At 45.7% G+C, this 12214-nt stretch overlaps 1 protein-coding gene across 1 annotated transcript; it reads left to right on the top strand.

Moving 5' to 3' along the window:
* The first annotated feature begins 1198 nt into the window (after positions 1-1198).
* Positions 1199-11284, top strand: gap43 (growth associated protein 43). Its single transcript, XM_019892771.1, has 3 exons — positions 1199-1604; positions 6990-7617; positions 9984-11284. The coding sequence occupies exons 1-3, from the start codon at positions 1575-1577 to the stop codon at positions 10061-10063; spliced, it is 738 nt and encodes a 245-aa protein (XP_019748330.1). The 5' UTR covers positions 1199-1574; the 3' UTR covers positions 10064-11284.
* The last annotated feature ends 930 nt before the right edge of the window (positions 11285-12214 follow it).

Below are 12214 nucleotides of genomic sequence, written 5' to 3' on the forward strand. Positions count from 1 at the left end.
AGACAAATGGCACAACTTGCTCTTAACCTCCCTCTCTGTCCATGCCTCACTCCCTATTTTGTGTCCGGAGCGTCTGCTGCAACTCAAGAGTATCGGCGCGGGGGTGGGGACTCTTGTGGCACTACACTGTGCGTCTGTGCTGTTATGAAAGACAAACACAAGAATGGGCGTTTGCCTACCTCAAGATTCGGTGATGATTACAAATATAATTGTTGGGAGAAATGAATGCACATGAAATAAGACTCATATGTGAAATGTGAGCAAGGGGGGAGTGATAGTGGAAGGAGGAGGGATAAGTGTGCCACACTCGGCCCTTTTGCATCCTTCCCCTACCTTCATCTCTCTCTCTCTCTTTCTCTCTCTCTCTCTCACACACACACACACACCACCCACACACACACCCTCGCCCACACACACACACACACACACACACACACACACACACACACAAACTCACTCCTCCTCCTCTGCTCTCCAAGTCTATCTGCTAGTGTTTCCATGAGAACAGCGCACTGGGCATGGGGGGTGGGTTGGTGGGATGATGGTGAGGGTGACGTGTCCTGAGAGTGCTGTGTGCGTATGCATGCTTGCATCTATGCAGGCGTGATCATCCCCGCTCACTTTTACATTTCTCTACTGGCAAGGGCAGCTGATGGCGTTTCCAGAAAACATGTTTTCGGTATTGCTTCGTTAACACTAATCTGAGTGAACAGAGTGCGTTGTACACAGTCGGGGAGGTAGCCTAAGAGGAAGAAAAGGCACGATGCATTTGCAAGGGCATCTCATTAAGGGAAAAAAAAAACTTACTGTGTGGAAAAAGTGGAGGAGTGTCATAGTTGTGAAAGAATAACTTAATACAAAATAAAAAACATTCAAATATCATTTGAGAAAAATACTGGGTTGTCTTTTGGCCTTTATATTGTGAGTTGGGTGAGTGTTTCTGCTGCAGGTTGCCTGAAAGGGGAGGAGGTGAAGGTAAGATGTAAAAAAAAAAAATTGGAGTGCTGATCTAAAATAGGTGGTGGAGGATCATCTTTATGAGTCAGAAAAGGGGAATATGGAAGTGGGGGATCGTGTGAGGGAAGGACAGAGGGATGGAAGGGGCGAGGCAAAGGGTGGGGTTTTAAAGGGTGGGCTTGTAGTCATTGTCAGGCAAAGGGAGGGGGGGGGTGAAGCAAGAAAGAGAGAGCGAGAGAGAGGTGCAACCAGGCAGACTGACTGAAGAGAGCGTGTATGTGCAGAGTGGTAAGAGTAAATGCAGTGGGCAGCATAGCTGTTGATACAGCCAGAGAGAGAGAAAGTGTGTGTGAGTGTGTGTGTGTGTGAGTGTGAGTGTGTGTGTGTGTGTGTGTGCACGAAAGTGAGAGAGTATTTGCACGCAAGGGAGGGAGGGGGGAGAGAGAGAGAGAGAGAGAGAGAGAAAGAGAGAGAGAGAGAGAGAGAGAGAGAGAGAGAGAGAGAGAGAGAGAGAGAGAGAGAGAGAGAGAGGGAGCGGAGAGAGAGAAGAAGAGAAAAGAAGGAAAAGGGAAAGAAAAAAGCCGAGAAGAAAAAGGGAGGATACTACGGTAACAACTATGCTGTGCTGCATAAGAAGAACCAAACCGGTAAAGTGCTCCGATTTGCTTTATCCATTTCCATTTTTCCACTCTATCATGTGACAAAATGCTGCATCTCAACTTTGAACTTTGAGAGTGTTCCTTTGCTGTCAGTCAGAGGTTATAGGAGAGAATAATTTTGAATGACTTGGACTTGGTGGCTCAGTTTAGTTTCTCGACAGAGAGCTCAGACACGCCTTGTGGATGCAATTATCCTCCGTGCATGGACGTTGCCACGATGCCTCTGAGACCACCAAATGTATTTGCAGTTTAAGACTGTCATTTGATTCGGAGCGGCATCCCCTCCTATTGATCATGCACTTGTTCAAAGTGAAAGAATATCAAGATACACTTGATAGCTTCTCTATTGTCAAAGAGCTTCATTGTTCATATTCATGGAGGCAAACTTTAGCACGTTTCGAACTGACCCGTTGACAGGACGAATACATTCGCCTCGAGAATGGGTGACACCCCAAAAAGTACATTTCCACAGTGAGGAGGAGGAAAAAAAAAAAAAAACAGGGTGGGGTGCATAGTGAGTGAGCAGCACCATCATGTCAGTGGCCTCAGGGGATTACAATGGGAATAAATGACTCTAAATAGATTATCATAGCCCTCCAGCTCGATGAGTGGACGCTGCCAATGGAGGGTACAATGAAGTGTGCACTTATTTAAAGGGTGTGAAAGGGTGGTGTTGGATAGCTAGCTGAGAATTAAAAAAAAAAAAAGGCAGACAAGGTGCTGCATGGAAATGGGTGGATCCAAATAGTGGAAGAGAAAGAAGAGGTGCTCATCATTGCATGAGCCACCATGGGGACATTTTCTGTTTTGAGTGACAAGAATCATTTTCCCCTCCGACATGGTTAATCGAACGTGAATGTGATTTTATCGGAGTCATGACATGCTAGATTTCGATGGCTTCATTAATTTGGGGATGAGTCACACTGACGACGGCGGGCAGAAGACGGGAATGAAGTAAAGCATGACAGCTGAAAGAAGCATAGAAGGAAGGCAGCTAGAATGAAAAGAAACAGTAGCCAGAGTACGAACATTGTCAGCGTACTGTCGATGCGTTGAAAGATGATCGCGAGGTTTGGGGAAAAAAAAAAAAAGAGGTGCAGGTAAAACAGCAATTTAAAAATGAGACTTAATGTATGGGAGCTGAAGTGGGTGCAGGACGGCAGAAAGGAAATGAACATTGGAACGAGGTGGGGGAGAAGGAGGGACGGAAACATGGAGGGGAAGAAAGCCGGCATGCTGCACACTGCAGCCATGTGGTGGGTGAGGCGCAGGCTTTTTTGCACACTGAAGGCTGCTTCGAGCATGAAGGGCCACTACCGGGATGAACATCCATTTTAGGCTCGTCTTCCTTACACCTGCTTTGATGGACGGACTGAAAAAGGTTCGTCTTTTCCTGCTGAACAATGAATGTTGCGATGGCTGCTGCTATCGTGAAGCTTGATGGGCTAAGGGAGTGGCTGTGAACTCCAGGTTGATCTTTTGTCTTTGAACACGATTCAAACTGAGCGTCATCCAGAGAGCCGCCTTCAGTTTTTTGGGTGGAAAAAGTAGAATTAGGGTCTCTTTGCGGCCGAGATCCCACATTTCATTCCAACGAAAAGCGGACTCCGTGAAGAAGCCGAACCTGAATCAAATTCTACCTCATCGTTTCTCCTCAGCGCCGCCCCACCATCATTTTTAGAGTTAATCCTCATATCAATACCACACCTGCCTGTCATGTCTGCCTCCACTTTCAAATCCTCCCACTCCACCCTCAAAATCAAGACCCGCCCACGAATAAGGATTCTTATCTCTGCTTAAACTTCGATTTAGCTGTAGCATGAGCCATCGCCCATATGGCCTGTTCTTCCATTCTCCTGTGGCCACCCCATCATGTCTGGCCACCCCCCCACCCCCCCAGCTCGTCTCCTCCCCCACCTGCAGCTCTCCTCAAGCCCTCGCTCCCTTGCCAGATCAGTGGCGATTGCAGAGCCTTTGTTCAGACAACGAGTCGGCGTAATTGAATTAAAGGCTGCTCCAGAGGATGAAATGACACTGGCATGTGGTCGCGTATTATTTGTCGTGTAAATAAACTAAGCCGTATATCCTGTAAAATGACTCGCCGATTGATGGCCTAAAAGGACGGTTGGATGCGGCGATGCCGACCGGGAGCTGTGGCCAATTGCCACCTGAGCCGTTGTAGACTCATCTGCAGGAGATAGTTGGCTACAAGGGTGTGGTGCGATGCTGAGTCTGCCTGGCTGAGCGAGACAGGGAGAGGAGAGAGAGAGAGGGAGAAAGCGAGACAGCGAGAGAGAGAGAGAGAGAGAGAGAGAGAGAGAGAGAGAGAGAGAGAGAGAGAGAGAGAGAGAGAGAGAGAGAGAGAGAGAGAGAGAGTGGAAGCTGCCATGGGAAGAAACAAAGTGAAGACAGCACAGAGAGCATGGCACAGATGTTCAGCAGTGCCGCTTGGTGTCTGGATCTTTTCTCCATCGGTAGCTAAAATCATCCTGGCACTTTGATCCTATATCCAATTCATTTTTTTTCACATAACACGACAGGTTTAACACGCTGCCGAAATATCCAATAATAAGGCAAAAACAACCAGGGAGTCAAATTATTTTCTGTGAGCGGTCCACTGCATTGGACCGAGGCAACCACCTCACGTGTTCATTTTTGTGACAAATGGTTCCATGGCACATCAACCATCACTCAGCGTAACACTCAACTGTCCCATCCTTTCCTCCCCCTTCCTGAAACAAGTCCCCAACGAGACACTGAGGTGGTGAATTGCGGCTGTGTCACTATTGGGGGAAGGGATGTCCGTGTGTGTGTGTGTGTGTGTGTGTGTGTGTGTGTGTCCGTGTGTGTGTGTGTGGTTCCAGAGCTATAGCCAAAGACTCTGGGTGTGGTTCTCACGACAACTGCTTCCCACCCAAAGGCAGAGGCAGACCGAGAATGCAACAGACTGCAGATGTCTTGGACACATTCAGTGGTCAGATGATGTGTCGAACACGCCTGTGCTTTAAGCATCTTATTATCTTCCAACATTGTGCCGCTTCTATGCAAATTGTGTAATTGTGATGAAAATCGATTCATATTGAAAACGTTGCGGTTAAGACAGCTAGTGAACATTGAGCATCTTTGGAGTCCCCCCCCCGCCCCCCCCCAAAAAAAAACGAGAGGTAAATTTGACAAATTCCTCAGCTTGCATCTTAATCATCGGCGTGAAATGGTGGTCTCGTGTGAACTGATGGGAGTGGTCTGCGTGTTCCCGTGGGCAGCGCAGCTGGATTTTTGAATGAAAATGTGTGCCGCGCAGATACCGAGGGAAATTGCGCCTGCAGGCTACGTGACCGGGGTTCAATTAACAGTCACAAGAAGCATGTTTGCAGTGAGAGTGTTTCGAGGTGGGATTTAATAAATGTGAGACACTGACTACCGGTACTTTTTTTCTTAAACAGGAAATAAAGGTTTGTAGTTACATTTTTGAAGTCCCTCGGTTAACCATCAGAGGTTTGATCAATTATCCCTGCAGTGACTCCTAAAACTCCATAGAAAGTCGAAGTTTCAAGAAGTCAAGCATTTTGGAACGGACACAGAGAAATCGGGATCAATAATGCAAACGATGATACCCACAAATGCGGTCAAACCAGGATGATGATCTAGCCTTCATCCTCATAAACTCATATGAGATCACTCCTGGCACGTTATTACATTTGCACTCACACACCCTAATCTCTAAAGTAGCTGACAACCCCCTCCGATCCAATAATGATGTCATCCCACCATATTCCCAGACACCCTCGTCCGTTCCTGTCTCCTTCTCTCCCTCTATGATTCATTGAATGCAGCCAGTAAGTAATTCTATTTAGAGTTAAGTGCTTGGGTCAAATTTTGGCAATTGCGAGCACCAATGAGATCAGTCGTGATAAAAGGCCCAATAAGTCATCAGGGACCTCGCATATTACACGCAGGATATGCCGGTGGTGAGCAGTTGTACTCCATCTAATCACAAAGTCACGTACGACCACAACCGTGAACGTTGCGTTGTATTTTTAATGGAATGAAGCGAAATTGATCGAGATCGTATGTATTAAGAAGTAAATGTTCTGAGGCGAGATTTAAACCCTTGAGCCCAAACGCGCATATCGTTTGCACCTTGTTCATCCTGCAATACCGACCCTGAAGATGAAAATAAGAACTCCCACCACCCCTTGACCCCGCACCTCCCCCTTTTCACCCCCCCCACCCCACCATGTTGCTGCACTTTGACACTTCCTCGTACAAGACCCCTACTTAGCCAGCCGATTGCAGCCCCTGATTTATGAGCTCCCGTTGGCCGGCAAGAGGTCAAGCACACTGCCGATCAGGAAAGTCTTTCATTGCACCAACCAGCAGACAGCGCCGTGATGAGTTAGCACACCGGTTGCCGTGGTAACGTTTGATTGTTGTAAGGGACATGGTAGTGAATGCTGAAGAGATTGAAGCAGGCGGCTGGTTTCCTAGCAGCCAGTTGAGTCACAGAAAAGATGATTTCAGAAAGCTTGACACTTCTTTTTTTTTTAGGTTTGTCATTTCCAGATTTTTTTTATGATTCATAATGCGCTGGATAGCACATGAAAATGTAAAATCAGCTTTTTACTCCTTGCAAATCGGAAATCAATAAAAACAATCAACCGCAAAAAAAAAAAATTGATTCTGCTTTTTTATCGTTTGGCCTTACTTATGTTACGCCGCTTGCATGCACAATTTACATTTGCTTGATGTTGCTTATTCACAGTTTTTCATTGTGTAAAATTAGATGCTTTTGATTGAGTCAAAGTATATTTTACCGATATTTGTTTTGCTTATTTTTTTGGGAATGTATTGTAACATTTTGTTTTCATTTTCAGTGCTCATCATTCTTTCCTTTATTTGATTTGATTCCTTTTCATTAGATGATTAAATGACTCATAACACAACCCACTATTTGATGGACAGCTTTGGATCCAGTAACCAAAGGTAATATAACGGTGCCCTTTTGAAAAATCCTTGTCCTATTTTCCGAACCATGGTCCTCATCTCGTCTTACACTTGCATTTTTATCCTAGTCCCAGAACGTTGACCCAACCTGTCCAGTACTTTCTGCTTACCAATTTTCAAATGTACTAACACCTGTCCGTTTTCATTTTCAATTTACTTCTAACCTTTTGTCTCCTCTGAACTTTCAACTAAATCCATTATTTACCTGTCGGGTAAATAATAAGGTATTGCAGCATGACAGCTTGAGATAATCATTCTCAAGCATTATACTCCACCCCTGTATTAGAATACGCAATATTTTCACATTCATGCCGGTCACCGTATATTTTTGTTAGTTTATTCTAATGTAACTCCTTTCCTGGCAACTAGGTGGAGAAAAATGAGGACGTGGACCAGAAGATTGAGCAGGATGGAACCGTCAACAAACCCGAAGACAAGGCTCATAAGGCTGCGACCAAAATACAGGCCAGCTTCCGTGGACACATAACTCGGAAAAAGATGAAAGATGGAGAGGAAGAGAAGGATGGAGACAATCCTGCTGCTGCGGAAGAAGCGACAGAGGGCGGCGAGGAGGTGAAGAAAGCTGAAGGATCCCCAGCCGAGGAGGGCGACGCCGCAGAAGCGAAGGGGAACAAGGAAGAGGAAAGCAGCCAAGCCAAAAGCCCCGTGGCAGAAAAGCCTGCTAACTCACCAGCAGCCGCTGCTCCCTCTCCTGCAGGAGCAGCAACGTCTCCTGCGGAGGCAGCACCTGCCGCTGTCACTCCCGCGGCATCCACCGAGACCCCCAAAGAGGAGCCAAAGGCCGAGGAGAAAGCTGAAGAGAAGCCCAAAGATGCGGAGGCCCCAGCTGCTGGGGTCAAGAGTCCCACCGCGTCCGCAGCTGAGGAAAAGGTGGAGGAGGGTGAGGAGAAAAAGGAAGAGGCCAGACAAGCCGATGTGCCTGCTGCCGTCAGCCCGGCAGCCGAGAAGGGGGAGCTTGACCAAACGGAAGATAAAGGTATGGATTTTTGTCGGAAATGTTCATGTTTCTCACCAATAAAAATACAGCTATTTGACCATTCACACCCACAAGCACACCGTCACTGAGTGGCAACCGAGCCCACGCTGCCTGCACACAAGTCCGGCGAGTGTACTACTATACCATCAGCGACCTCTCAGAACTAACTGAATTAAAATAAATACATAAATAAATACAAGTCAAAATGAAATCCAAAACTAAATGTAACAAAACAAAAAAAAAATCCAAAACTATTATGATCCTGTTGATTACACTTTCACCTGGACTTGTTACTAAGCAGGCTTGTAGGACTCAATCACAATAAAAACAAACAAAAAAAATCCATTTACGTTACCATCTGAACCCACAACGTTGCTTGAACAATTTTGTGGAATTACCTCAAAAATTCCAAAAATCACGACAACTTATTAACCATGAAAGACACTTTTGGAAGAAAGAGAACTAGTACTTCAAAATGTATTTCCGAGCTGCTATTTGTGGTCCAAGGACTCTCCTGTCTGGGCCAGACAGGTACAGTACAGTTAATGGTGCATGCTCGGTCTGGAGTAGGCGGGGGCGTGAGACACACACACCCACATCCACAAACGCGCACCAACTGGAGCGCTACACTGAATCTAGGTCACCAAGCAGCACTGTCTCTGCGTTGTCATAGTTACCACCTCGACGGGATCGCTGGCCTGCGTAGAGCAGAGTACGGATAACAGGTGTTCTGATTCAGATGAATGATTAATGATCCTTACCGGTCACGATCCACACCGGGGATGTCTGTCACACACTAGGAATTGTTGGCCGCCCATCTGCTTGATTTCCAAAACTTAAGTCCCAGGTACGCGCATAAAGACAGGGCTGATTTGGAGCCCGATTCACCCTGCCAGGCCCAATTGTCTGTTTCGTTGTAACGTGGAGGGTCTCATTTAAAAACCTGGGACGATATTACAAATCTTTATATGCATTTATAAAAACATATCGCAACTTTTTGCGGGGAGTAATACAAGTACAGTCAAACCTCGGTTTTCGACCGTAATCCGTTCCAGAAGGCTGTTCGAAAACCGATTTGTTCGAAAACCAAAACCACGCTCTTTAAAAAAAAATCTTTATTGAACAAGTCTGCTCACAATGAAAGGCAACACGAGGAAGCTTCACTTCCTCGTGTAAGGAAGCCGAGAGGAGTCAAGTGGCGCATTCAAGTGCGCTCAGTTTGGTCGAGAGCCGATTTTCGGACGTAATCCGAGGCATAAAAAATCGAAATGTTTGGTCGAAAACCGATTTGGTCGAGAACAGAGACGTTCGAAAACCAAGGTTTGACTGAATGTGTTAAACCCTGTGGTTGACTTGTGAGATCTCACCAGATGTCCAAAACTAACCCAAATTCAGAAAGTGGCTCGCAACCCAACGAAAATCTTGACTGCTAGCTCATCTGCAATTACTGGATCTGTTTTTTTTTTTTTGGACTGTTGTCTATTCAGCCCGCTATGGTGACACAGACTGCGCTCACAGGCTAATTATACTCGACCAGTAAGTTCCGCTGTCGGACTCATCATGTCTTGAGTCCTATCCGCATTTAATCATTAATGTAAAAGCACTTAGACATGATCAATCTGCTTTTCGTGGTGCTCCCCCCGCCACAGACTCTGACGGGTACACCCATACCCACGTCCTGTTCCCAGTTTCAAATGCGCTGATGTCACCCTTCTTTCTTCTACTAAAAGAGGCTGAGCTCATTGTGGAGTAAGCTACAGTATGATATCACCGGATCATTTGGCGAGTGGCATAAAGGGTGGGGTGAGATTACAAATTATGGAGTGAGCCCTTAATTTTCCATTTTTCTCTGTCATAGACCGATGAATATGATTTTCACAGCAAGGCAATAACGGGCTCCGCAATGGATCATAATTATAAGGAAGCGTATCAACTTCCTTAGCATGTTTGTGCCAATGGTTTACCCTGACGCCATCGCACAATATCAGATATGACAGGTTGGCATATTCGCGCTGTAAATATTTAAAGGACCCATTAGGAGCGTGCGCCCGGCTTCTTATTTACAGTCCGTATGATATCGCAGACATGAGCGACTTGCGGTTTCCACTCTTGAGCGCTGACGTGTGAGCAACATCAGCTCACACTTGAACTCAGTGCACTTCGAGTACATTCTTTGAAATTGTCTTGAATTAATGGTCCTTGACGCACATTTTTTGATGCTTGCTATCTCTAAGGGCCCGATAAAAGTTTTATAATTATTCTGTGCCCTGATGTGAAAACCGTCTTTTCTCCGACTCATTTTTCGGATTCCTTTTATGCCCCGCTCTGAGTTTCATTTTACACATCTCGTCCCCTCTTTCTCCCAGATGCTGCAGAGGAGTCTAAAGCAGAGGGCGATACCCAAGCAGATGCAGCCGCAGAGGCCACCGAGTCCAAGGACGACTGAGGCAAAGTCTGCCCTCCCAAAAGAAGAATTAGGAAAATGAAGAAAAACAAAAATCTAAAAAGGTTGCTCTTTGGCTTCCCCGTGCAAAGGCAGTCAGTTTCTATTTGTTTGTCATTTTTTGTGTGGCAATGATTTTCTCATGTTGGGGGGAGTTTCCAGCGTGACGTTTTTTGGCTCAAGCTAATATTTTGATGACGTGGTGATGATGTTGTTGTTTGTTGACGATTCTGAAACATGATTGTTATGCTGATGATGAGAAAGAGTTGATTTCTATCATCTTTTGCGATGTAACGTGGAAGGTTTGGCAGATGGTTATAAAACGCCCAACTGGAAAGATGCACATTTAACCCTTTCATGCACCCTGTAACCTGATAACATGAGAAGCTGTCCACTGTAGTAACGGCTGTCCCTGAAAGGGTTAATATGTATAGCAAACAAATTCAACTTTATCTGCTTTGCATTGACCTTTCTTACACACTGGAAGTAAAATCTGTATATTTGCCAGTGCACGCACAAAAAAAAGCTGTTTTTAACATGCAACCCAAGTTTTCATGAGTGTATTGAAAACACCGCAACCAGGAAATACAAGACATTATCATAAGAATGTAGACTTGAATGTGTATCATTTCCAGTTGGAGAGCTGCAGACTACAACCTATAGGACAATGCTATTACTCTCGCTGCGACTCTGCTTGAGTCGTTCAAGCTTGAATAACACCCCTTTGACAAAATCTCTTGACCCTCATTCGCCGAAAAGGACCTGTTGCCACTGAAACGCCATCCTCGTCTCATAAACTTGAGAACTCTGCTTTAGTATTAATACATGAAATCTTATATTGCGCCACCCAAACGTGAGAGAAGTAGCATGAACCATCGAACCAAATGCATGATGGGAACTCTCCCTCTGATAGGAACCTTTTTCGCATTTACCGAAACTTAAGAGGTGTGGCGGCTTCTTTTTGATGTCTTTGGTGTTGTTATGACAGTTTATATGAATTGGGATAATCCTCTTGCACAGACGTGAAGAAAAACACATAAAGAAGATGAACACACAAATGAGCAAAGAAACAACAAAAAAAAACAAACTTTTCCTATATTCCAGTGAGTGCAATGTCCAGTTTCAACCTAACAAAGTTCCAACTTGTGAAGAAGAAAAAAAAAAACCAAACAAATGGTTTCAATGTGTTTTCAAAATAAAGCAAATGTGCCAATTACCATCATTCACTCTGGTGTTTGTTTCAAAAGTTGCTGCGCTTTCCTTTTGTTGTTGTGGACGTGGGATTGGCGGCAGTCCTGTCCCAGCTAGCCCCAGTTGATCACACTTTGCACTTTGTCGATGCATCGCCTCAGCCCAGATGACTGTAAAATTACTTCCTGGGTAATCGTGCCCGTTGTTCTTCGTCTTGCAGATGTGGAGGCACTGGCAAGGGGCTTCCCTTCTGGTTTGACATGGACTACAAAAACCTCATCTATATTCAATCCGGGGTTCGAATTCCCATCAGGCACTTTTATACGCTGTCTCAATTTCTCTATCACGTACTCACAACGGCAAGCAAGATGCACTCGGCAGAAAATGCGGTCCTTCCACTGAATGAATATGCTCCGAAGGTGATTGTACCTCTGTCTTGCAATGCTAGGGCTCTCCTCTGGGAGTTGGGGGAAAAAAGGGTGACAATCAGAGGTGACATCAGTGGGGAGTCAGCTGTACTCCATTTCGAATTGCTCGGATGGAGGTTTTTATGCCAAGGACTCAACAAGAACACTGGAGAATCATCTCTGCCCACTTTGCCCATCAATTAATCTGTAGTATCCGTTGCCCATCCCGCACTGCCCTGGGAGTACCCTCCATGTGTTTGTCTTTCTTCAGGGTATCGCCCACAGTCCTACGGCCAGGCCCAGTAGGCAAATCCCGATTTGGAAGCTGCACTCAATGGTATGCCACAGGTATGCCACCTTTCGACACTCCTTATCAATCCCCATTGTTTCCTTGACAGGAAACCAACGTTTCTATTTCAATAGAATCCATTCATCTAAATCGGGCTCATCGTGTTTGGTGGGATACTCATGCCGCCCTGTCCCGTACTGCACTTCGCAACCAGCAGCTTTCTGACCAACACAAGATTGCAACCCTGACTTCACACCCACATACACA

The sequence above is a fragment of the Hippocampus comes genome, unplaced genomic scaffold, assembly GCF_001891065.2.
Source record: "Hippocampus comes isolate QL1 unplaced genomic scaffold, H_comes_QL1_v1.1 scaffold72, whole genome shotgun sequence".
In the NCBI taxonomy this organism is placed as follows: Eukaryota; Metazoa; Chordata; class Actinopteri; order Syngnathiformes; family Syngnathidae; genus Hippocampus; species Hippocampus comes.

Coding starts and splice junctions, on each gene's coding strand:
- gap43 (XM_019892771.1), top strand. CDS start 1,575: ATGCTGTGCTGCATAAGAAGAACCAAACCG. Junction 1,605..6,989: donor GCATAAGAAGAACCAAACCG/GTAAAGTGCTCC, acceptor CCTGGCAACTAG/GTGGAGAAAAATGAGGACGT. Junction 7,618..9,983: donor TGACCAAACGGAAGATAAAG/GTATGGATTTTT, acceptor TCTTTCTCCCAG/ATGCTGCAGAGGAGTCTAAA.